This window comes from Rattus rattus, chromosome 14 (assembly GCF_011064425.1).
Source record: "Rattus rattus isolate New Zealand chromosome 14, Rrattus_CSIRO_v1, whole genome shotgun sequence".
NCBI classification, from domain to species: domain Eukaryota; kingdom Metazoa; phylum Chordata; class Mammalia; order Rodentia; family Muridae; genus Rattus; species Rattus rattus.
Window position 1 is genome coordinate 56039271 of NC_046167.1, and position 26152 is coordinate 56065422.

Consider the following 26152-nt stretch of genomic DNA (forward strand, 5'->3'; position numbering starts at 1 on the left):
GCGGGTGTGGGGACACCTCACTTGTAAAATCCTGTTAGTACCTCTATGAGGGCAAAGTTCTGTCATTCTTAGTGCCTGTCCCTAGTGCTGAATTAACCACAGAGACCTTAATATCTGCTAATTAATAAGCAATATTGTTGTTATAATAAGCATAGGTTATTGTGTTGCCATGGCCATGGGAAAAACATACTATCTACATCTGTTGATTGATGGACAAATGGCTCTAGCCTGTATTCTTGAAGGCTGTTCGTCATGTTCCTCTGAGAATCCCAGTCTGTTCTGCACCAAAGGGTCCTAATGACCAAGTGCAATTACTAAGCAAGCAGTTGAAAGGCAGATTTTAATAATAAAATACAGACTGGCCATATTTATTAATTTCTATCAAAACATACAGTAAGTGGCAAGCATTACTTTCTTTAAATTAATTCAATTTACTTGCTTTAAAGGAAATGTAAAACTTTCCCGACATGAATAAGGCAAGAATCCTAGAAGCTAAGTTGGTATTGGATATTGATAGAAGAATCTACATATGTATTATTCAGACATGCAGCTCAAGCCCCCCACGTGTTTTTCTTTTTCTCTTTACAATATGGTAAGGTCTGAGATTACATTTATGTCTGATCTGTGGTGGTGATAAGAGTTTGGTGAGCCTACATCTGTTTACTTGGAGTTATTAAACAAATGCTATAAACATTCATGAAGCATTAACCATGCATCCACTCTATGGGATTCTGGGAATGTGAGGTTAAATTAAATAAGGGAAAATCAGGTATGGGGCAAGTCGTCAAGAGGGGAGAACCCTCTGAAATGTTTAGTCAACACACAAATACTAATATGGCCCAAATGAACACTAACTACTGACTCAGGATGCTAGACAAAATCACTAGCAATCTAAATCTTTCAGAACTCACTCACCGACAGTAATGTCACAGCATTAAAATGGACATTTGACATTTAAATAGTGAGATGCATTTGAAAATTCAGAGTTCTTCAGTGGTCAGACAAGATAAATTCACAATAAGTGCCCAATTCACTGCTACTGCTTTTATGGGAACAGTTCTGAATCCAACACTTCAGGGAAGAGCTCCTCTTAGAACCAACTTGAAGCTCTGTTAGCAACATTAACTTAGAGCGCTATGCAGGAATTCTCCTTGCATCCACCCTGGCCCTACCAGGCTACCCTGGCTATCGATCCCTATTAATGATTTGGTGATTAAGTAGGATAAATTGCCTATGAATGTGAAGCAGCCCAAAGTGCCCCCAGGAGCACAGCTGAATATTTTCTCTCAAACATTGTGTGTGCTGGGCAATTTTTCAACCCAGTGTGGCCTGTCACATTAGTCACCTCCCTGCCACACTGAGAGTGCCCTATTGCCAGCACCTTGCCCCACCTGACTCTGCCTCCACAGTTTTATCTTCTTGGTTATTTGTTCCCACTTGCACCAAGGTCCATTCATTTCGTGACCCACTCCCCAGGGTCTCAGTGAGTCCCCGTTAACACTTCAGCATCTACAGGCCTGCAAGTGCCATGATCACCAATCCCTGAAATCCTCCTAGGATCTCCTCTCTCGGGCCACCTCTCTCAGACTCTTCACCTCTCTCCCCAATCCTGGCCAGGCTGATTTGCCTCCAGAGCCAGTGTTTCTCAACTATGGCTTCAGGAATCCCATGAAGATCTTTGGGATTTAGGGAACAGGACACATCGTCACTAATCGACACTCTGAATGGAACGTACCTAGAAGCTCTTTATCATGTATATAAGAGCAGACCAAGAGAGTAGTGAGGCAGTTAAAAATCACAAGGTGTCTAGCTCCTGGATGACTCTTCTGGAAAATCACTGTCAGGCAAAGCCACTAGAATATTTTTTTTCAAGGGGAGTGACCACATATTTCATGGATGACACAGTCCATAAAGCTGTGAACAAATTAAGCTTTGGGTAAATCGTGTCATTGCTCAAACATCTTGGGTAGTTACATAATGTTCATGGCTGTCTTTTTTGCAGTTACAACCCTCCTGATTAATTTTATAAATGTGGACTTTAAAATATGAGTTTCTTAGCCCTCCTACATATTTCTAAAGTTTCATTTATTTTTATCAGTTTCTCTGCTGGACTCTTAAATCCTGACTATACTATACTACACTATACTGTACTATATTATACTACACTATACTATACTATATTATACTACACTATACTATACTATATTATAGTATACTATATTATACTACATTATACTATACTATACTATATTATACTATACTGTATTATACTACAATACATTATACTATATTATATTATACTACATTATATTATACTATATATACTATATCATACTATGCCATACTTTCTTTCCTCCCTTGACAATGTGTCTTCTCTTGGCCTATATAATCCTCAAATGTACTCTGATTCTCCTCTCCAGATTCACACACTTGCGGATCATTTCTGCTACCCTTTCCACTTCACTTCCAGCCCTTCGATTAGCACCTCTGATCACCATCTCTGAAAGAGCACGCCATGCCCAGGTATGCTATTACCTAGATGTAATTGATGAGACGATTTATAAACGGGATTCCATCTTTGAGCTACACATGGCCCAGATGGCATATCTTGCTCTCATCCACCCTGAACATGGGTCTTGTATGTGTAGATAAGGTCTTGTGAAGGTAACAATGAGAATTGATGGGTGGGGGTGCAGGATCAGCTTGGTTCCATGGGCCAAGATCATTGGAAGAATTAAGCCAAAGGAGCTCTGGCTATGTATTTAATAGAAGTGGAAAACATTGTTGCTGCATTTTTGTTTATATTTATACCAGAAAATCCAGATTCAAAGCAATGCTCTCAAACAGAGAGTTATACAAAATAAAAATAACACAGATTGATGTTTGGAAGATGTTTGGAGTGATAAGTCCAACTCCAATAGTCTGATAGAAGCAGTCCCCTGCCTTCAGCTCTTAGATATCAAACTGCCCCATTGCCACAGACCTAGCAATAGATGTTCCTCCCAGTTCACACTGTTGTATGAGAACAGCAGAGAAGTCCCGGAATGGGAAAAATGAGGAATGGCAGAAAATCCTGTGTGGTTTGAGGTTTTAAATTGACTTAATAGGGAGCTCATTGAACCCAACCGAGTAATCTTAATATAACTAGGTTATGTTTCAGCAGCATATGGAAATAATTCAAAATAGCATCAGAGATTAAGTAATCGAATATTAAATATAGTTAAAATATAGTTATGGTTATGTGTCTGTATTTGCAGGCCAGTGGTTTGTGAAATGTAGACCTATCATGAGCATAAACAACTATATGGGGTCACTTAAGACTTTCTGTTCCTGAACTAGGACGATCCTAGTTCTACTATTTACAGAGTTGAATTTTTTTAAGTAGAGTCTTGGGCTCTATTAGTTTTGAATGTCGAGTTTAATAAGTCAATTTTTTTGCTTACAGAACAAATAACATACTGAGATGATACCACAGGTCCACAAGGAACTCACTCTGCAATTTTAGGAAATCTTTAATTAATTCCTGAGACAAGTGTGTAGAGGCGTTCGGTTCACTTGTACTGAGGATAAATTTTGCATCTCTCTCACTTTTAATCTTGAGAAAACAAGTGTGTGTCAGGGTGATTATTAATCCAACTTGACTGGATTTAGAATCATTAGGAGACATTTCCGGCGACGTTTAACTAAGGCCAGGAGGCCCCACCCGAGATGAGGCGTCATTATCCCATGGGGAGATCAAAAACTGAGTAAAGTGGTAAAAGGGTTCCAACCCAATTGAGCACTAGTGTGCCTCTCCCCTCACTTCCTGACTGCGCAAGCGCTGCGACTGGCCACTATGCCTTCTCTGTGATGGTGGACTTTGTTCTCAGGCCATGAGCCAGAAGAAACCCTTCCTCCTCCAAGTCGCTTCTTGTCAAGTATCTGGCCTCATAACACAAAAGTAACTAACAGTGTCAGAAAGAGACATGTTCTTTGGAAAAACTCTTTTACTCCTTCATAGGAGATGCTTCGGAATTGTGGAAACTTTCTAAAATGAGAAAGTAGAGAGTACTTGCCCCTTACCTTCACACCAAGGATTGAAGAGAATGTATGTGTCTGTTTCCGGGTCTCTCTGAGTACGCAGGATGCCATAGGGAGTCCAGACGGCAACATACATGCGGAATTTCCCCACGATGCATTCGGGTGAAGACTGAACGGAAAGCCGCACAGACCTGTCCTCATTCATGATAACCTTGGCCCCCCACTTTCCGCTTTGCAGCTCCGTCACTACCGGCACTGGGATGTAGGTGCCCTTATTCTCCTGAGGGTAGCGACCTATGAGGCAAAGGAAAGAACAGGATGAAAAACTTCCTCACTCCTCTCGTTCCAAGTCTAATCTTGGGGCAGAAGGAGGAAAATGCTATTAGACTTGTAGGTTTTGAGTGGTTACGAATTTCACCTCTGCTGCCAAGCGATGTGATAGGAGCTGATGTTTCTAATTTCTTCAGGGCTCGGATTTACCACCACTACTAAAAAATTTACAAAGATAACACTTCTTGGGAAGATTTTTTTTGTTGGTTCATAGTTCAGCCCGTTTTCTATTGCTGATCACATAATAGCGCTCAGGCTGGGTAATTTATTTCCCAACTCGGAAAAAAAAAAACCAAAAAAAACGAAGAAAAAGAAGCTTTTTGGGCCACACCAGTGACCTCTTGTTGCAACTTCTGACACAGGTTGGGGTGTCACAAGGATGCTCTTTTTCTCTTGTTATGAAGTCACTAGTGTTTAATCTTAAGGGTAGGCCTTGATAACCCTATCCAATCCTGACTGTTCCCAATGGCTCCCACACTCAGAGTAAGTTCCGACTCTTGTACTATCCCATAATGGAGATTACATTTTAACATGCGTTTGGGGGGAGACAAACTATATTTAAGTCACGTCGTAGGTTAGACAATGAATGCAAACAAGATGAAGAAATGTCCATTTCAATGGGAAACACTACCTACACAGTACCTTGTACTGTCAGGAGCTAGAATTTTACTGTAAAAAGTTTTAATAGTTTTTCATAAGAACTTCAAAATGGGAGTACTGTTGCCGTAAAATGTTGTTTTTAGGGAGCAGAGGCCAATACTTTTTGTTTATTCTAAATCCATTATTTGTTTTGCTATCACCTGTAATGGGTTACACTTCCAGGCTATTCATATGCAGCCTTTTGTACTTTCAATGCAAGTGTTCTCTGCCAGCCCACTAGTGCCCCAGGCCACGGTTCATGGCTGACATTGTCCTGGGAAGTGAATTTGAGTCTTAGCTCTGCTGCTTTGCACCCTGGCAACCTCCATACCTACATTTTTTTCTCTTGTCTTTATCTCTTTTTCTAAGTGGGGATAGTAGTGATTATAATAATGAGTTCCCAGGAAGACAAAATGAACTAAGGCATTAAAATGCTTTATACGGAGTGACAGCCCACTGGGTTTTATGTATTCTCTGTTTGTTTATATGTTTGGTTGGTTTTTGTTGTTGTTGTTTGTTGATCTCACTAAGTCTTTTAGAATGCTCTTGAATTTGATCTATAGCTCAGAACAGCCTTGAGCTTGTAAACTGTCCTGCCTTAATGTCTCATGAGTAACTAGCATCCTGGACTTATACAACCAGACCCAGGTCTATGTACAAATCCTTTGTGCATAATTAATCCTGTATAACAAATATCTTAAAATGTTAAACAGCTATTTTAACTAAAGATTAAACAGAAGGTCGTTTTATAATATTTCTAGGGTCACCATAGTTTATGCATAAGCTATCACAACGCATATGCTATTTTCTCTTATTACATCCATTTTGGGTCAAATTCTTATTGCATAGTCATTAACCTCAACACTAAATTTCCTCTGATTTTTCTAAGCTATAAATAGAAAGTTAACCTCACACAGTTCTTTAACCCCTGGGCCTATAATTTAATTTACTGTATAATTTACAGAAAAGATCAACTTCATAGCTGTTTTAAGGTAGAACAAATCTCTCTTTTCTTGACCTGTAAGGAGATACAAATCTAGTAAGTTTGTAAATTATTTGGGTTGTAAGCAGATAGAAATCTTCAAGAGCCAAGTTTATTTACTTCAGTTTTTGTATAGGCTCCATATAGGAAATTCCACAAACTCAGGTATCCTTGCCCTGTATAGTAATCAGGATCTAAACAGAGCCCTTAGATAGGAATATATCCAAGCACTCAAAAGGAAGTAGTTGCCTAGGTTACTGCTGTGTAATTCTATAAGGTTGCTTAGTTTTACTGAAAACAATGGTTTATATAGGAGATGTTATATGAGGGAGAAGGATTTCTGTTTCAGAGTATCAATCACAGTTCAGTAGAAGTACCACATATGCTGATCATAATCCAATAAAGACTCATACATGGTTCTTTGCCAAGAATACAATCAGAGCATTGCAGATTTTGTCTAAACAGGGGGTGCTCTTGGGGATGCACTGACTCTGTTTCCAAGGAATTCCTGCATTAATCTACCCTCAAGAGTTTGTTTATTCCAAGTCCCTTTTGTCTGTCTTCCCTTGTTCCCCTCCAGCCTTTATTTTCCTGTGCAACCTCTTCCCTGTGCATGCAAGGACTGTGTGGTGAAGCCGCCTTCCTCTCCATAGGTCTCGCTGCTCTCCAGAGACACCATCACTATCTCTGGACCCAGTGTAGACATTAAAGGCAATCTCTTCAGGTAGATGTGATCTGTAATTCGGTTACTAAAGTGCTTCCAGAAGCTGATGCCACCAAATTCCAGTCTAGATTTGAAATGTATGGCATTTCAAAGGGCTTTGAAATCTATGATCTATGGGACAAACCTGTCAGGCAAGATGTACCCAGTTCTGCAATAGTGGTACAACTATTATAAGGGAAACCAACTTCTTTCTGACTGAATTCAAGACACACTCCATGGGAGGGAATATAACCCTTGTCAAAAACTCATGGTGAGGACCATTATGGGCTATAGTGGAAAAGCGAGTATTGTTGTAGCTCTAAGTTGCCACAATGCCAAGCTTCTCTCTTAAATAGTTATGCTTTTATTCATAGATAAATATGACTCTCGGTCTTAATCTGAGAAGTCTCTCTTTTCAGTGAACACAGTGGTTCATGCAGAGACTCATGAATGAACAAGGTAGGGGCTAAGAATAAGTGATAGGTTAGTATGCTTAACTTCAGACAAGCCATTTACATCACTTCCTCCAAGTGTCAGAGGAAAGGACAGAGCGAATTCAAGAGCTAGAAAATAAGAGAAAGTTTGGAAATGTCATGTTTTGGAGAAACCAAGGTGCAGCCACTGCGATCACTAAATCACAGCAGCTATGAATGCCTGCATCCCGTCTGCGCATCCATGGGTCCATCCATAGTCAGGCCTGGATGTCACGTGACTAGTAAGAGGGGGAAAGAAAGAGTGGTCCATGGTCATTCACTGTGAAGACTGTTCTTGTTGCTCTGCACCTCACAGCCTTCATGGAACAGGTGGAAGATGCTAGAAGGAACTGGGGAATAAAGAAAGGAAGAACAAAGCTGCAGAACCAGAAGAAATATGAGGGAAAGGACACAATGCCAATCTGTGCTGGTGGACAACAGATGTGTGAGGCAGAAGTATGAATCAAAGGGATGAGGAGGCAAAGCTGGCAGAGAGCAAGGCACGAGTGGCTTAGGGTGATGCAGATTTGGTTTGGGTTTTAAGGGAAGGTTAGGTACTGAAGGCAGAAGGGAGGAGAAGACTGGGCAGCCCTGTTGACCTGGTAAGTCGCATGGCTGCAAATCAACATTTGAAAAAGAATCAGGAACAGGCCGTGATTACATGACTTCCAAAGGGAGGCAAATAACAGCCCCCAATTTGCAGGTCTTTTCCTTTCCACTACACAGAAAAGCTGATTATTAATGTGAGACCTGGCACGTCAATAGGACCTCGGGGTCTTGTCAGCGGCTCCATTACACCATGTTTAATTCTGAGTGTAATGATTCCAGTGACAGCGCTGGGGAAGGATTTTCCATGATTGAATTGTGAGGGAGGAAGTTGTGGCAGAGTAGTATTTCATCGCACTAAATAGCCCTTCTCACCCTCAGGAGGAAGCATGTTCTAGAGACCACCATCAGGACAAGCTTGGAACACCCATCCATCAACATGCATGGCTGTCAACGGTCAAGCCTAGGTATGAAACACAGCTCTACAGAGGTGATTGCCATGCATGTGTTTCCTAGTGGTGTAGAGTGCCCAAGTAGGCATTCTTCTCCCCCAAACTGCACAACTTTATGTTAAAAGAAAACGATAGCAAGAAAAGGAGAAACAAGAAACAGAGGATCCTGCGAATAATCTTCATTTTGTATTTAACAATGCTGTTTGTTTTTTTATGGCTAGACTACTGAACAGAAGCAGAGGTTATAATTACCAATTGCATTCTTTCCCACCCACTTCAAATTGGTGCTATCTTTTCAAGACATCTAAAAAATGAGCATATGTTTTAAGAGTTGGCTTCCTTTGTACATTATTATTTTGTTAGTATATATATTCATTGCCCACAAGGCAAAAAAGAATGGAGTTCATTATATTTCATATTACATTGTGTACTTTGGCCATACCCACCACCATATCCTATCTATTGCCCACTCTTTTTTTTTTTCTATTGCCCACTCTTGATCTGTCTCCCATATCCCTCTGTTTCTCTCTAGCCTCAAATAAAATCCCCATTATACTTTTATATCATACATGCATTTTTCTGCAAATTTTCACTAAGGCCAGGAAATACCTGTCAATCACTGGGCTTTCTAATGCTGGGAAGGAAGTCAGTAACTCAGGGCACACACATTCTTGCCACCTCTCTGACATGCCACCACTAAGATTGTTTCTCTTATGCTGAATTTAATGAATGTAAATGCTTAGCCATGTGAAGTCTTTTTTTAACTATCAGAAAAATCCAAGAAAATTCCTATTTCTTTGATGTCTACTTAAACATCCATTTCTCCTATTAAACTGAACTATGACGTGTTCTTACCATCTGTAGAAACCTGTGAAATACCTCAATGCTTCACACTAAGTATGGCCCCGTAAATGTCACTGGGATTTGGCTGGATCTCACCCTTGAAGAACATTGCAGGGATTGTGGAAACTCTGGAATATGGTGTCTGACTCAAGTTACCAATCCATTGCAAACAACCTGCATACAAACCATTGATGTATAACCCCTTTCTTTTTCCCCTTTCAGACCTGGTTTCTATTCATATGCAGGCACATTTGGGGCTGAGCTCTTTCTCCACCTCTCTGAAGACCCAGTTTCTAAAATGGGTGGTCTTTAAAGAACTCATCCAGTCTCTAGCTAGAAAGGTGAGTTTCATGAAGCTAATTTTGTTTTGCCCAAGATACATCATTCATATTTTAAATAATAAATCTATCTCCAAACAGGCGTTAACAGTCTGACTGTGAGAGCATGATGTATGTGCTAGACTGGAAATCTGAATACTGTAGCTTTGTAAAGGGAAGTGAACTATGTTCTAACACTCTCAAGACCATGCATGAGTTCTGAGGGACCAGGATGTTGTAAGCCTTTAAGTAGTAGTTAGACCCCAGGTTAGCAACCATAAAGATAAGACATTACTACCAGAAAAGACATAATTAATAGGGTACAGAAGCCATGAGTGGTAATAGCCAAGAGGAGGAAGTCACATTGTCCAAAATTTGGGGGTGCACCTCGGTATTAGGACACATGCTTAGCATAGATAAGGTTCCAGTTCTCTGCCCATCATCGGATGAAGTTTGGCTCAGTTGGCAAAGTGTATGTGATATGAAGATGACTTCAGTCCCCAGAACTCACTTAAAAACATACTTAAAACACAGTGGTGCATAATTACCATCCATGTACTGCAGAGGCAAAGACAAGTGGAACCCCCCAAAAGCTCACTGACCAGTCAACCTTGGCTACTTGGTGAGCTGCAGGCTAAGTAAGAGACCTTGCCTTAATATGAGGTAGACGGTGGTTCCTTAACTATATTTTACTTTCTTTTCAAGGTCTTCTAAGCAATGGAGGTTTCTTTTGAAGTAAGATATCATCTTCTGAAATGTCTCCTGAACCAGCATGGTTCCAAGACCCTGCTGGGATAATGAGCCATGAAGAAGACAGAGGCATAACCCAGAAGAGGCAGTGGCTAATGATGTCATGGACATCTAAGAAAAGTCCCCAGAGGAAATGGCTTGGGGCATAATAATAATGGTAGATGTGGTGACAGAGTACTTAGTTTCTGAGATGTAGCACCAGCCTACCTATATGTGTGTGGATGCACAGTTGTCCTCTGGCCTCTTCATGCATGTACGCACATGTGCCCATATCCTCCAACAATACCCTCTGCATTGTGATGGGCAGAATCCTCTGAAACTGCTAGGCTACATATCTTTCTCCTTCCCAGCTGGTTATGTCAGATATTTTGCCAAAAAGCAAACTCACACAGTGGACAAAGTGAGAAGTATTTCTAGCCCAGGGCAAAGGAAAGCACATATGTGGGGGAAGAAAAGAGAATGGAGATTCTGTGGCAAAGGAAGCAACTGACTTGGAAAGGTGAGAGCTGTGAGACCTTTGACCGTGTGCAAAGATGAGTGGGCTGTATCCTTTGGAGGGGCTGGAAATGGGGCTCCTCAAAGCACTGAAATATTTTCTACAGTTTAATTGAGGCTGGATAGAAGGTTGGGAGAACTGTAATGACATGGGAAGAGGCTCCTGGGAGAGAAGAACAGGACCCTGAGTCCTGCTTTCTAATCTGCTCTTTCCCCTGGAAAAGGCCAGAAATTTCAGGCATCAGTGATGAAACAGAAAATTGCCTACTGAGGTAGTCTGTTTTTCTACAGACATCTCAAACAAGAATGTCAAACACAGTAAATAAACTGTGCTTACATGTGGGATCTGCAACCTGGCGTTCTCAGCGCTCCCCCTCATTCCTAAGTCTGGACAATTCCCTTTGTAAATAGTCCTTACAGCTTTGTTTACAAAAAAGAAAAATGTTCACAAAATGAAACCTGGACCTCTCCCTTGTAATGCTTGCAGCTTGCTCACTACCAGTCCCAGGGTTACAGGGTCTGATTGCCTTCTCTATGGCTGTGTGCCTCATACCTGTGAGCACTGGGGACACTACAAGCACTTAAGTAGGATGTGGAGCCCCCAGCCACACTTAGCTTTGCTTCCTTCGTCCTTCTCTAAGCATCCTTCTCTCTGTTAATATCTGTGCTTAGGATCTACGCTAAAGATGTCTTTCCATAAACTCCCTTTCTGATTCTTACTTGCTCACCCTGGAATTCTTTTCTCAGTTAAAGCTCTGAATGGATCTGAGTTTCACCTGAATAGAGAGAATTCCATTCCTCTTCATTCTTTAGCCCTATCTCTTTATGCGGTCTTCAACCCCGTGGGTCATGACCCCTTTGTGGTTCAAATGATCCTTTCACAGTGGTCACCTAAGACCATTGAAAAATATAAATATTTACATTAGGATTCATAATAGTAGCAAAGTTAGAGTTATGATGTAATTTTAAGTTGGGAATCACACATGAGGGACTGTATTAAAGGGAAGGTTGAGAACCACGGCTCTAGGGGAAAGTTTTTCTAAGAAAAAAGAGAATTTCAGGTGTCAGGGGGACAGAGGGTAGGGAATGGAGCTGTGCCTCTGTCTGTGTGGCTGGTGACACAGTGAGATTGTGCTTCAGACGGATTCCTGCAGAATGGAGTGACTAGAGGAGACGAGATTGTAGACATGGAAGCAACATGCAGACAATACATGCAGATGTCGTCACAGTGGCCACAGCTGGCTCTAGGGGCGGGGCGGGGGAAGCAGAGCAGAGCATGGGCACTTGGTCTGAAATAGACGCTGGTATTGAACGAGGGCAACAAAGCCAAAACTTACTATGTCTGGTCAACATGTCGTTCTCAATTGAAGACATTTTAGGTGCCTATAATGTCCCCAGTGCTCACAGGTACTAGGCACACAGCCATAGAGAAGGCAGTCAGGCCCCATAACCCTGGGGCTGATGAAGGAGGGATCTGCAAACATTGGCCTACACATTGCATTATACGTCTGCTACAAACACTTGGTGTTTGCAAAGTTACTGAATGAAAAGCTAGTTTTCTGGAAATTACCTTAAACACGCCCATGTCTCATTTGAAAGAAAGCATGCAATTTTTATTTTAAATAAAAAAGAATCAGTAGAAAAGTCCTACGTTTAGACAACATTGCTTACAGACTATAACACCACAGAGTAGATTTGATCCTAAGGAACAAGGAGGGGTCTAGAACATTTTGAATTCGGGGTCCCTGCTGTCTATGCAGGAGCAAAAACTACTTGTCATGTGTCACCCAGGCTCCTGGATCCATCACCTGCACTCCCCCACCTCTCTGCTTGGTTCCACAGGAAACCACGTTCCCAGGCCCGTTTGCTTCCTGCTTGCTTTGAGTAAGATGCTAAGTTTCCCTTATGGCTCCTCCTTACTTGCTGGCCCCATGGTGACTCCTATTTCCGCTGACAGCTTCACAGTTTGACAAAACTTCCTTATTCAGGCACTCTAGCTCCCTATGTGAAGGTTGATCCTCGTTGCTAATTTCTGGGTGGATTCCTTATGTCTCCTGTTTGTATTTGATTGTCTCCTGACTTGTGTTCCATGAAGCCTCTGCTGCTGAAATTTAAAGAAGCTTCTGTTTCATACCCTAGACCCTCACCTCCCTTTAGATTCGCTTTAAATGTTCTGTGCCTTTTACGTATAGATAAACAAGGGCCAGGAAACAGGCTACTAACTCCATGAAGACAGCTCCTCCAACCACCATCCTGGTTCAGACTCAGATTCAAATTATGATCTGTGATCTGACAACTATCTGACTACTCTCTTCCGTCTATATAGTGCCAATCATAGGTGACAGCTGAGCCGTAACCAATGGGAAGAATATTTTACCACCCACGCACTATAATATTTGTTCCATTATCACAGAATAACTGACGTCACAATAGCAAAGGAAACTCACAAAACCCATGGTGTTTTGTTGTTGTTGTTGTTGTTTGGTGTTTTTTATTTGTTTTGTTTTGCTTTGCTTTGCTTTGCTTTTTCAATGTCTGACCATAACCACATGATTCAGCCTGCTGATTCAGCCTGATTTGGGGATTCACTCAATTCACAGCACATTTATTATGTGCCATGTGTTCCAGGCACCCAATAAACCTCAGCAGGGATGAAGGTGCTGAGAACACGACAGCATCAACTGATAGGGCCACAGAGTGTGCAGTATATAGAGTAAACAGGCAGTAAATAAGTAGAGGTATGTAATGTCAATGATGAACCTATAAAGAGTAAATAGAGTGGCTTACAGGACAAAGAGTGGCAGGAATCATGGCACTAACTTGATGAAAGTGGGGCATTTGAACAGCAGCATGAAAATGGGGAGGAAACAAGCCATGTAAATATTGGGGGAAAAGTGTTGCTGTGAGAGCAATGGCCAGGATGAAGAGGGTACTCTGTACTGGAGGACGCTGGTATGCCTGGACTAGAGGAAAATGTGGGCAGTGAGTTCTGAGGGCCTTCTAGGCCACTGTTTAGATTTTTATCCTGATTAGAAAAAATTTACAAGAAACAGATACCAGGTTGGCTTAAGTGGTTTAAAACAATCACTTAGACTGGTGTGTGAGGATGGTGGGAAGGCAATAGAGATTGCTGTGAACATCACTTGACCTTCAATTGTATTCTGACACTGCAAGATAGTAATGAAAGTTCTTCCAAAAGAAGAGACATTAGAGAGAACGCTGAATGTTTATAGCTGCAGGAAAGGCCATTTAGACACATACTACGAGATGAAAGCTATTTCTCAAAGCTGGGAGGGAAGCAGGCATTAGCAATATGGAAACTCACTTGGGTAGTAGGGGTCATTAAAGCTGTGGCCAGACGCTCACCCACATTGCCAGTGTCTGTAGAGTAGCCTGCAGCAATCCCTGGGTATGGGTTCATGGAGTGAGGTTCTGTATATCTGTTAAATGTCACAATATCTTTAGATGCAGAAGTGTAGGAGAAATAGACGGTATTGGTGACACAGGTCCAACTTATTGTTTCTCATTGGATTCCATGAACTTGAGCCAAGCTTTATCCATATACTTTTCTCTCATGTCATCCAAGCTGGTTGGCTTGTATTTCAACCCACAAAACTTATTCCCATATTTCTTGCTCTCTCCCCTCTCACACTGGCCTCCAGAAATCCAAGGGATAAGAGACAGGGCAAACATGGGATGGATATGCCAATCCCAGGTATATCCTCGACAGTCCACAATCAGGCCATGACTAAGAAATTTTCTCATACATGAACCACAAGAACTGAATTTTCCCCAAAATGGCAATCCTGGGGGGCCAAAGGTACACTTCGTGGTGTGGGAGAGGACACACTGCATCTATTGTATGAGCAGAATGAAGCTTGTGGATCTTCAGAGTGAAGTTCATTTAGTTTAAGGCACAGTGGTGGAGTTAAAAAGTGAAGGGCCGTTCAATAGTAAGAATAACATCAAAGGCTTAGCAAATAAACTTGTCTGCATGAAGCAAGCCAAACTTATGGCATTTTAGCCAAAACAGTCAATTCTTGTTAATATTTTATGGCAACAGCAATAGGAACAGGAACAAATCTCTGCCGATGCTGACAACAATTATTCATCTTTGGCATCCAATATGTATGTGCAATATGTATGTGCAATATACACAAGCAAGTGTTAAGTGAGCCCCTACTGCCACAGACTCAACCAATTATCAGCAGAACAAATATAAACATTAAAGGGCCAAGAGATTCTTCTCCAGGGTCTAGCCCAGACCCACTTTGCCTGTCCCCAACTCATTGGACCCTCTCATGCCACATCCACCTCTCCATTCAGTCAGATCCTGCACATCCTCTCCTGGCTCTAGCCCAGTGAGACTGCCTGATCATTCCCTTTTTGAACCCTCCCCACCACCTAGATCTAATGGGAGTCAAATATCCAGTGCCTTCTCTAGTCTGGCCACCTCTGACTGCACACCACAACTGACTACTAGGCTTCTACCTACTCCTGGCCCAAAGGATCCTCCCACATCACATCCAACCTCCAGACTTAAGGAGATCCTATACATTCTTCTGGATCTATCCAGGTGAGGCTGTCTGATCATCCCTTCCAGACATCCTCCCCTGCTCCCAAATCTACCCCCTTTACTCCATGCTTGACCAGAGCACACATCTTTCTCACCAGCCCAGTCCTTTGTGTCCCTGACTTTATTCCAACTAAGCCATTTCCAACCTGTAATTTTGCTACTATTGTGAATCATAATGTAAATATCAGACATGCAGGATATCTGACATGAGGGCCCTGTGAAAGAGTTGTCAGCATATTCTCAATTCTGGTCCAAACTGCTCTGGCTACACCAGAGCCTGAACTAACAAAAGAAATTTACATGGCTAGATCTCATTGCAAAAATAGAAACAATATGAAAGATCAAGGCTGTATCTACTCTTTAAAACATATCAGTCCTATAGAAAGACTTGCCATGGCACAGTAAAAATGCAGTGGTGACATGAGTACCTTGACAATGACCAACAATGCTCCAAATGCAGTTATGACACAGTAAGAGGGAAATCATGCCTGCTGCTGGTAACCTAGCCAGCTACACAAAGCTGGTGAAGTCACGGATCTTGGAGGAGAACCCACAAGCATTACTTTACTAAGACAGCATAATCCCTGATATTCTAAATACCTGCTCTTATACCCAGAGGTCAGTGTAGTCCTCATTCCTCTTCAAGGAAACATCTCCTTGCAGCAGACAAAGATCATTACCAAATTCCACAAAAAATTGAAATGCAGTGTTGTGGAGCCCAAATCCAAGTCATACATTCACAACACAATTCCTTATGAATTCCATTATGAAAGATGGCGTGGAAATATTGTAAGAGAGAAAGGAACATAGAGTTTTCTGTGAAGTTGTGTCTTCTTAGAAATGTTAGAAGCTACACTCATAAAGTCTCAACAACATGATCACCTAACCATGAACTAAACAAGGGTGACGTCCACAGACATGCTAATGTGGACAGTGGAAAGCTGATAGGCCTCAGTCTTACTCAAAGGACTATAGGCAACTAAGGAATGTTGTGAGCTAGAGAAATAGTCTCCCCAGGGTCTTAGGATTTTATAGCTGTGAAGAGACACCGTGACCATGGCAACTTTTATAAAGGAAATCATTTAATTGGATCTGGCTTACAGATTCAGATGTTTAGCCCATCATTATCATGGTGGAAAACAGGGCCGTGTGCAGGCAAGTGTGGTTCTGGAGACGGAGCTGAGAGTTCTACATCCAGATCAGCAGACAGTAGGAAGTAAACTGGTTTGAGTTTCTGAGACCTCAAAGCTCTCCTTCTAGTCATACACCTTTTCCAACAAAGCCACACCTACTCTATGGCCACACATCCTAACAGTGCCATTCCCTATGGGCCTATAGCAGCTATTTTCTTTCAAACCATCATACCCAGGAAAGAGCACACCGACTGGTTTCTCAATACCAAATAGTCAAAACATATTTTGGGATGAAGAGAAGAATGAGCATGCACATACAATAACATGCTGTATTTATGTATTTAGAAGCACACACACATGCACGTATGTAGCAACAATTGATGAGAAAGGAGGGCATGACTTGAAAGTTACAAGGGGGTATATGGGAAAATTTTTGTGAGGGAAAAGTAAGGAGAAAATGATGTTATTATATTATAGTCTCAAAAAACTAAAAGAAAAATACAGTAAGTCCAAGAATTAAGAACCAAGATGTAGTCCATCAGTGAGTAGCACATCAACCTTCTGTTTCCTTTATAAAGGTCTTACTTAATGTTAATTAAATTGTGTGTGTATTGTGTACATGTGTGTGTGTGTACTTGTGTATACATGCATGTGTGTATGCCACATGAGAGGAGATGCCTGCAGAAGCCAGAAGAGGGTGTCAGACCCTCTGAATTTGGAGTTTCAGGTGGCTGTGAGCTACCTAATGAAGGTGCTGGAAACCAAACTTTGGTCTTAATTTCTGAGCCATTTCTTTAGCCCCAAACATTCTGTATCTTTAGAAGTAAACTTTGGACCTCATGAACAATGGAGCTGCTGGGTGAAAGGGTGGCTGGTGGAGGAGATAGACCATTTGATGTCACCTTCTTGGGAGGTTTCTTGGGCGAGCAAGCTGGGGAGCAGCACTGTAGTCCTCATCGCACTGTTCATTTCAGGAGGCATTTATCTGCCTGTCACCTAACGCTGGAGACCATGCTGATAAGATCCTCACATCACTTCACAGCAGCTCTCAGACTCTCTAGCTCAGTTTGTACAATTGCCACCAGCTGGGGGAAGAATCAGCCATGGGCTGCAACTCCAATGACTGGTCTCTAGGCATGAAGAAGGCAACAGTGGCTTTGGAGATCTCTGACATTTGAGAATGCTGACATCTTAATGCAAGCCCTTTCTTTAGAGAGCCTTCAGATGGTTTTTGAGTATTTATGGCTACTTAATTGCTTGCTATGGATGTTCAGAAATACTTCAAGAGTTGTTCATTGCTTATTTTTAAGTATATCACACAAAGAACAATGCGTAACACTGGTCTTTGTAAGGAACATAGCTACAGGAGAGATCATTACCATGCACATAAGCAGTGGCATCCTATACTGGACCAGTAGAATTTTGTGGAGGGATGCCTTGGGAAGACCACATTTGTTCTGGACATCATCCTCAAACCTTTATTTCCTTTGGTCTCTTTTTACCTACTGATTTGCCCAAGGTCTGCTTGAATAAAAGTCATTGATGAGTACTTTTTTTATGTGCAAGAAGAGGATGATTTGGTAAGTCCATGAATGATGTGTCTGCTCATCTACTCATTTGACAAAAATTGCGCAGTTAGGGAATTTTGTCTACCCCCCCCAACCATGCTTTGTTCATAGGCAATAATACCTTAATATCTTCAGGGAATAATGTGCCAGAGCAGAATCCTGCTCATCCCACTAAATACAGAAAAAGCACCGAGTTTCTGACCTTTATTCCCATCATGTGGACTCTGCTTTTCTGAGACATTTCCAGATCCAAGGCCCAGGGTCCTGATTTCTAAAGTTCCTGCTCAAGGGGATGAGACTAGCTATCGGCAATCATTACAGTTTTCTCACATATTCAAATACCATTGTGCTGGCTGGTTTATTACTCAATTTGGCACAAACCTAGACATATCTAAGAAGAGGAAACCTGAATAGAGAAAGTGCTTGAATCGGTTTGTCTGTAGGCAAGTCTGTAAGGCATATTCTTGATTATGATTGATGTGAAATGGCCCCGCCCACTGTAGATGCTGTCCTTCTTGAGCTGGTATATAAAGAAGCAAACTGAAGAAGATAGGAGGATTAAGCCAGTATATCACATTCCTCCATGGCTTCCGTTTCAGTTCCTACCTCCAGGTTCCTGCTTGAGTTTGTTCCCTGACTTCCCCCAGTAATGGACCATGACAACAAACAATTCCTCTCTTCCCCAAGTTGTTTTTGGTCATGATGCTTTATCAGCAATAGAAACTGCAGCTATATCTCATATGAAAATAATACATTCTTGTCATTTTGAGCCCTATGTTTCTGATAATTTGGGACGATAGCAGCAACAGAATGATAACATGAATGTAAAGAGCACCTGGACCACTGTGAAGTCCTAAAATGCTCCGAGGTGGTACTGTGATTGGATGAAGCCTTTCTGGTCACGAATCAGAAAAAGCTTTAAGGATGAAAAGCATTATGGAGGTTAAGAAACAGGACTTGCCACAAGCATGGCACCGGAGTAAAAACCACACAGTAGCCAGAGATTTATTGGGAAGTTCTAGAAGGATGTAAACTACTAGCCGTACAAGTAAGGCTCATATTCTACTTTCTCTATACTGCTTATTACCATAAAGAAGTGGAACTTCGGGTTGGGGATTTAGCTCAGTGGTAGAGCACTTGCCTAGCAAGCGCAAGGCCCTGGATTCGGTCCCCAGCTCCAAAAAAAAGAAAAGAAAAAAAAAGTGGAACTTCAAGAACAGTATGGGGAACACAAAACAAGCCTGAAATATGGTGTCAGGAAATAAGGAAGGACATTGAGGCCAGTTAGAAGTCTTTCTAACTGGCAGCATTTAGGATCAAATATCAATGTAAGGAATGATAATAATAGATGTAACTAACTCAGTAAAATGGAAATATCAAGAATTCATATTGACACACATTCATTGTTCTAATATTAGACATTTTCTTGACAAAGTAATTGAAATAATTTGCTTCCTGGTGCAGTACTTTTTAATTACATAGGGAACAAAGAGCCACTTTTAAATGGATGAGCTCCTCTGCTACCACTGTGCTGCACCCTGTGATCCGTGCCCAGAGCTCCCTTCAGGAATAACCGCGGTTATCCCCTCTGAGAGAGATGACAGAAAATGGTCATAGGTAGGCCAACTGAAGTTGCTGAGAATAGCCTCATGTTGGCAATTTTATTCTAAGCAAAACTCACCTTCAAGAACTCATCAACATATGCACGGAGCCCAGTCCTGTTGTGCTCATCTTAAGGAATCACAAAATCCCACACCACCTCTAAAGGTCCACATGGAATCAGCAACCACCTGACGACCCAACTTTCCCCTTGATCCAATGCTCTCCTTCTTTCCCATTGAGCCGATCAGAATATCACTCTGTAGCGAATTTCTAGTGGATCAAACAGATGCTAATTTCTAAGTCTCTTTCCTGAGTTGAGGTATCCAACCTGTACCAGTCCCTTAACGAAATGATGAAAACTCACATCACAGTAGGGGGACTTACAAAAAAAAATTGCATGTAACCAGGCAGGCAGGCAGGCATGCACGCACGCACACATGCATGCATGCACGCATGTGCCCACATACACACCATGCTAAAATTTAGTTTTCACTATGAGGCATTAAAATATGGCAGCGGTGGGACCTTTACGTAGTGATTAGACTCATGAGGACTCTGCCACCATGAATGATTTGATCCACTCACATGTTATCCCAAGAGTAGGCTTGTTATAAAAGCAGATTGGCTCTTGTCATGCGTGTATACCTCTCATCCTGAGATGTCATGTGCTGCCTCAGGGCTCTGCTCTGGAGGCCTCGACAGTATAGGGTGAACCCCATCAAATATGGCTGCCTTATCTTGAATTTCTCAATCTCCAGAATTATAAGCCAAATACACATATTTTTATTGGTACAAGGTTTTCCCTTAAAGCAATAGAAAACGGTCTGAGATAATGACCTGAGAATAGTGTTACTTCTGTGATCATCCTGAGGAAAGTGTATAACCCAGTTTTAATCACTCAAATCCTCAAGGTGAGAGGCAAAAGGCTAAAAACTTTCCACATTGTGATTTTCACAGGTATCAAGTCATAAATGTCACTGGAAGACTATGCAGCTTGTATGTTGCAGTATAATTAAAAATGGGCATGATCAGTTTCTGTGCATCACGGCTCCACATTGAGCCCCTGGTACTCTCGGACCTGGGATGTCACTCCCTGGTGTTAGTTCTGGCACCATAGGGTCATATAGAACTAACCTCAATTTATCTCAGCAGCAGCTGGCTTCACTGAAATACCATACCACATTGTCATAGCCTAGACAGCCTCTGGCCCCAGCGGTCTCTCTGCTCCCATTACTAGTCACCCTGGCTAGCCCTGGGCAGCCTTGGCCAGCTGGGAACTCTGGTTCCAGCCACCCAGTAATGTCAAGACTCAATAAAATGTAACCCAACAACAAGATTTATATGTTAAATTCTCAGTGTACAATATATCCACACAATAAACTTACAACCAATTGATAAGGCTATAAACTGCCCACCTAGATAAGATAAAATTGTTTACAGAAGTACATCCCAGCTACCTTGGCAATTCAGGACCACTGGGATTTGGGTCATCCTTCTCAGTCTCCATTTTGATTTTCCCTCCTTCTTCTCTCTCTCCCTACAAAAACTTTATCCCCACCTTTTTCTTTTACTCTCTAATCATGGCTCGATCTAACTTGTGCCAGCCCTCACCTGCATAATGACATCAACCTACACTTATTTTTGTTTTTGAAATTGAAAACAATGTTTAATATTCACCATTACAGAACCTAAAGTATGTCAATACAATAATGGTTACATAATTTATGATCATACAACACAGAGGGGAGTATCTTGTTCCACAAATGTCTGGTGATGAACAAACATGTTTTTTTTTCCCCAATATTTTATTAAATTGGGTATTTCTTATTTACATTTCAATTTATTTTTTCCTGTCCATCAGCCCCAACCCCTCCCCTTCCTTCTATATGGGTGTTCCTCCACATCCACCCCCTATTACACCCCCAACAATCCCCTACACAGGGGTCCACCCTTGGCAGAACCAAGGGCTTCCCCTTCCACTGGTGCCCCAACAAGGCTATTCACTGCTTCTTATGCAGTTGGAGCCCATGTATAGCCTGTGGGTAGTGGTTTAGTCCCTGGAAGCTCTGAATCTACACTTATGTTAGCTACTTTTCTGTTGCTGTGGTAAAACACCATGACCAAAGGCAACTTAAGGAAGAGATAGAGTTTATCTGGTTCATGGTTCTAGAGAGATAAGAGTCCATCATGGTAGGAAGGAGGCATGGCAACCCGCAGAAGATATGATAGTAGGAACAGGAAGCAGGAAGACCACATCTTCTACAACATAACAGCAAACATGAAGCAGAGAGAACACAGACTAGAAATCGTGTGAGGCTTTAAGCTCTCAGAGCTCATTCCAGTGACATTCTTCCTCCAGCCTGCACCCCTCCTCCAGTAACCTTCCCAAACAGCTTCGCCACCGACAGACTGAGTGTCCAATATTGGAACCTATTAGGGACATTTCTCACTCAAACCACAATACACCTATTCTGAATTGGTTTCAAGTCAAAGACAATTAAGGAAAATAGACACAAAGTATGACATAAATATTTTATGTGGTCCTGGATTTAATCAGGTTTCCATGCTGTAAAGGGCATTATTAAAACAATGGGGAAACTCAAATGGGTTTTGAAACACAATTACCTGATACCCATGGTCATATCATGATCCCCATGCTTATGTAGAAGAATGTCTTTGAAACAAAACAAAAACCAGAACCAAGCAAACAAAATGCTAAAATCTAGGAATGTTAGGATATGAGGTTCATGTTTCTGATGGTTCTAGGATAAAAATGGAACTTCACATTGTTCTTACATATTTTCTGCAAAATTTGCTTCAAAATTAACAAAATGTTGTGCAACAAAACAGTTACATATGTGCATGCATATTCATTGTTTGGCCATTCTACACATTTATGTCCTTCATTGTTTCCAACTGTCAGGGATACAACTCTAAATTTCTTAGGATAAATAACACTTCTTGAACTCTATCTAGTACATGAATTCTAGTCTGTCAGAACAGTTTGAGAGGTATCTTCCTTATTATCTGACTCCAGGGATCACCCTGCCTCAACAGGAAGCATGAGGAAACTCTTTCCTCGTGAGACATCATCTCTGAAAGAACACTGGCTGTCTAGTAGGAGGAATAAGATAGCACCCAGTGAGATGCTTAGCCTGAGAACATAGACCACACCACTGAGGAATCGATACATAAGTGGCAGCTTATCAATTCCCCCAAGCAGAGATGACTGATCACCCATAATGCAGGGTTGCCATTAAATCTAGCAGAAATAAGGTGTGAGATAGTTTCTAAGGTTTATTACCTTGTGCCTACACTCTGAAACAATCTGGCTGTGGTTTTTGTCTCTTCAAAATTTTCTCTTGAAGTCTACAAACACAAGTGCTGTCTTTGTGAATCATCTTTATTTTTAAAATTTGGCTAACACTCAACTCAAGTGCCTTTGACATGTTTAAAGCAATTTGTTTCACAAATATAAGAGTTGGGGAAGATTGAGATGGTTGAGATGAGACCCTGGAGGCAATGTGTCATTTCCTCTCCCTTGGGAGTACGTTGCATGAATAAGAAAGCTGTTGGATGGAAAATGCCATCCTTGTTGTCCCCACCATCTCGCTTTTGTCACTTTAGTCACAGAAACATTTTTCATATCTTTCAGGAAATTAATTGCTTCAGAATATTAGAGGTTTTTTTGTCTATCTGGCCACTAGCATTCTGCTCAATCTAGAGAGCTGTCAACAATTTTAAGGTGTGGAGTATCAAAGTGTGGCTTTTCCTGTGGGGAGCCAGTTATGAAACTGGAAGAGAAAGGTGTGCTTCTTTTCTATTTTTCCCAGACAAGGAAATGGAACTTAAAATAGCATCAGTTCTTACGGTGGTGCAAACAGAAAGCCCAGTGCCTCTATTGCAGGGGCCGAGAGCTTTGTGAAGATGACTGTATGCTCTGCCCTGCCAAATAAAGTCCTCCTTTCTCTGCAGGCCACAGTGAAAAGTGTCATACACTTTGCTACCAGACCGCAGGAAGGGCCAGACATCCCATTCCCTGATGCCTATCTTCATCAGCTTGGCTACTGTAGCAAAATACTGTAGCCTGGGTGAATTAAACTACTGAGGGATATTTCTCATCCTCCTGGAAGCTGAGGTCTTGAAGGTCAAGGCGCTGGGACAGTTGGTTCCCAGTGAGGGTCAACTTCCTGATTCATGGCATTTTCTCTTTATGTCCTTGTGTGACTGGCAAAGAAATAAAGTATGCATGTCTTGTCTTGTCCTTTTTTGGCCAGGGCACTAACTTCATTCATGAGTGCTCCACCCTCAAGATATTATCTTCCAAATCTCCATGTCTCAGCAATGGTTTCTATTCCTGCACAAAACATCATGGCCAAGAAGCAAGTTGGGGAGGAAAAGGTTTATTTAGCTTACACTTGCACATTGCTGTTCATCACTAGAGGAAGTCAGGACTGGAACTCAAGCAGGTCAGGAAGCAGGAGCTGATGCAGAGGCCATGGAGGGATGTTACTTACTGGCTTGCTCCCCTGGCTTGCTCAGCTTGCTCTCTTATAGAACCCAGGACTACCAGCCCAGGGATGACTCCACCCATAATGGGCCCTTCCCGTTGATCACTAACTGAGAAAATGCTTTACAGCTGGATCTCATGGATGCATTTCCTCAAGGGAAGCTCCTTCCTCTGTGATTAACTCCAGCTTGTGTCAAGTTAACACACAAAACCAGCCAGTACATCCCACTTCCAAATACCATAACACGGGGGGATAGAATATCAATATAGGAATTCGAGGGGGCACATACAATTAGTCCATAACCTCATCTTGCTTCTCCAAGCCCTCTCTCACTCTCGCACTAAAGATCTCCAGTTTGTTACCTTGCCTGAACTCTCAGTCTGAGCTCATCATATCTATTTTCTCCCTTTGAGGAGGAACCAGGGGGAATCAAATAATGATTATTGGCTTATCCCAGTATTCATGGCTGCACCATGGGCCATCTGGAAAGATCCTTAAAGAAGGCAGTGTCTACAGAATGTGAAGAAGCCTGTGCTCTCCTTTCATTCTATGCAGTGAATACAACCATGCTATGACAGGTTAAGAGCTTAAGGCAGTCTGGCCTACAAAGTATAGACATGAAGTGAGAGTCAGTACAATTACTCTTGTACATATTAAAAGGTTAGGATGATATCAAGCTCTTGGCACTACTGTCAGGTGACACCAACTTTCTTGGGATGAGTTGTGATATGGCTGTTTGGGGGGTGACGTGTGGAAACATTCACTGTTGCAAGGGAAGACTGGGCCAGATGGAGTTTGTGGCTTGAACTGCTCCACAAGATCCATGCCATTCTTTAAAGTAGTGGTTTTCAATCTGTGGGTTGAGACCCCCACAGGGGTTGCATATCAGATAGGCTGCATATCAGATATTTACATATCAGATATTTATATGAGTCCTAAGACTCATAATAATAGCAAACTGATAGTTATGAATTAATAACGAAATAATTTTATTATTGGGGGTCACCATAACATGAGGAACTTTCACAGCATTAGGAAGGTTGAACACCACTGATTTAAAGGCTTGGATGATAATGTCTAGGTTTCTGGATATCCATACACCATTGCCCTGGCCTCCTGTAGCTGGACTACACATAAAGTGTTAGAGCCTCAGAGGCATGTGACTGGAGCCATTTATCTCCTTGTTGCTCCAAGTTTCTGGTAGTTCCTACCAGTAAGGCATATTTCCCCTGTGGGTTATCTTTTTAAGTTTTCTACTAGCTTAACCAACCAACCTCCACCCAGAATCTTGAGTGTCTATGGCAACCTGCATACCTCACATATCTCAGACAGGTACAGAGACGGGCTTGGCTCTTTACTAGCAGAAGGCAGAAGTGACTGGACTTGGGTCTCTTGTCTCCACAATGAAGAGATGGGAAAGGATCCATCCATATTTTGTCTCCAGTGCTTGCTGGGTTTGTTTCCTAATTCCATTCCTGTTTGCTCAGGAAACCAATCCTAATAGACAGGTTTCCTTCTCCCTTTCTGTTTTTATCTTAAATGAGCATCTCGGCTTTACCTGACCCCTGATGAATGCAGCCACCATGCAATTCTAAGGCCAACCAATGATATGCCCTATCTAATCAAATGTTCCTGGCTCCTGATGCTTTCTCTCATAGAAATGGAGTTTCTGTACCATTTGGGAATGTGTCCACATTATTCACTATCCTAAGATTCTCTCTTCCTCCACCTAACTCCCCTGCCATATTCCGCTAGGTTTCTAGTAACTTCCTCTTAACATTTTCTCTGATTTTATACCCAAATATCCTAGAGTTGCTGAGGACAATTCTTTTAATTATTCTATGTGCCATCATGTGCAACACCCATCATAGACTCTGTCTCTTTATGTCAGAATGTGGATTGTGACCCACTCAGTTCTGACAGACTCTGGATAACCTTATGTGGTGCTGGTGGCGGAGGTATCTATACTCCTCATTGGGTGCAGAGAATTTCTAGATATGCAAAATAAGTAGGGTGGAGAAAGTTACTATAATTTTGGGTATTATACATAATTTGTGTATAAAACAAGTATTAGGCTGTTATGTCATGAAATGTACTTTGTGGTGGACATCACCTTTACCCATAAGCAGCTACAAGTGTTAAAGTATTTATAGAAACATGATTATCCGAGTGGTCAATCCTAGTAATTCATCAAACCGTTGACTCTGGACAT

At 41.7% G+C, this 26152-nt stretch overlaps 1 protein-coding gene across 1 annotated transcript in view; it reads right to left on the reverse strand.

Annotated features, from left to right (window-relative positions):
- Nucleotides 1-26152, reverse strand: part of F13a1 (coagulation factor XIII A chain) — a 209230-nt gene that overhangs the window by 149370 nt on the left and 33708 nt on the right. Inside the window, 2 exon segments of the mRNA XM_032884627.1 lie at nt 1589-1595; nt 4069-4314. Of these exon segments, the coding sequence (XP_032740518.1) occupies nt 1589-1595; nt 4069-4314 (253 nt within the window).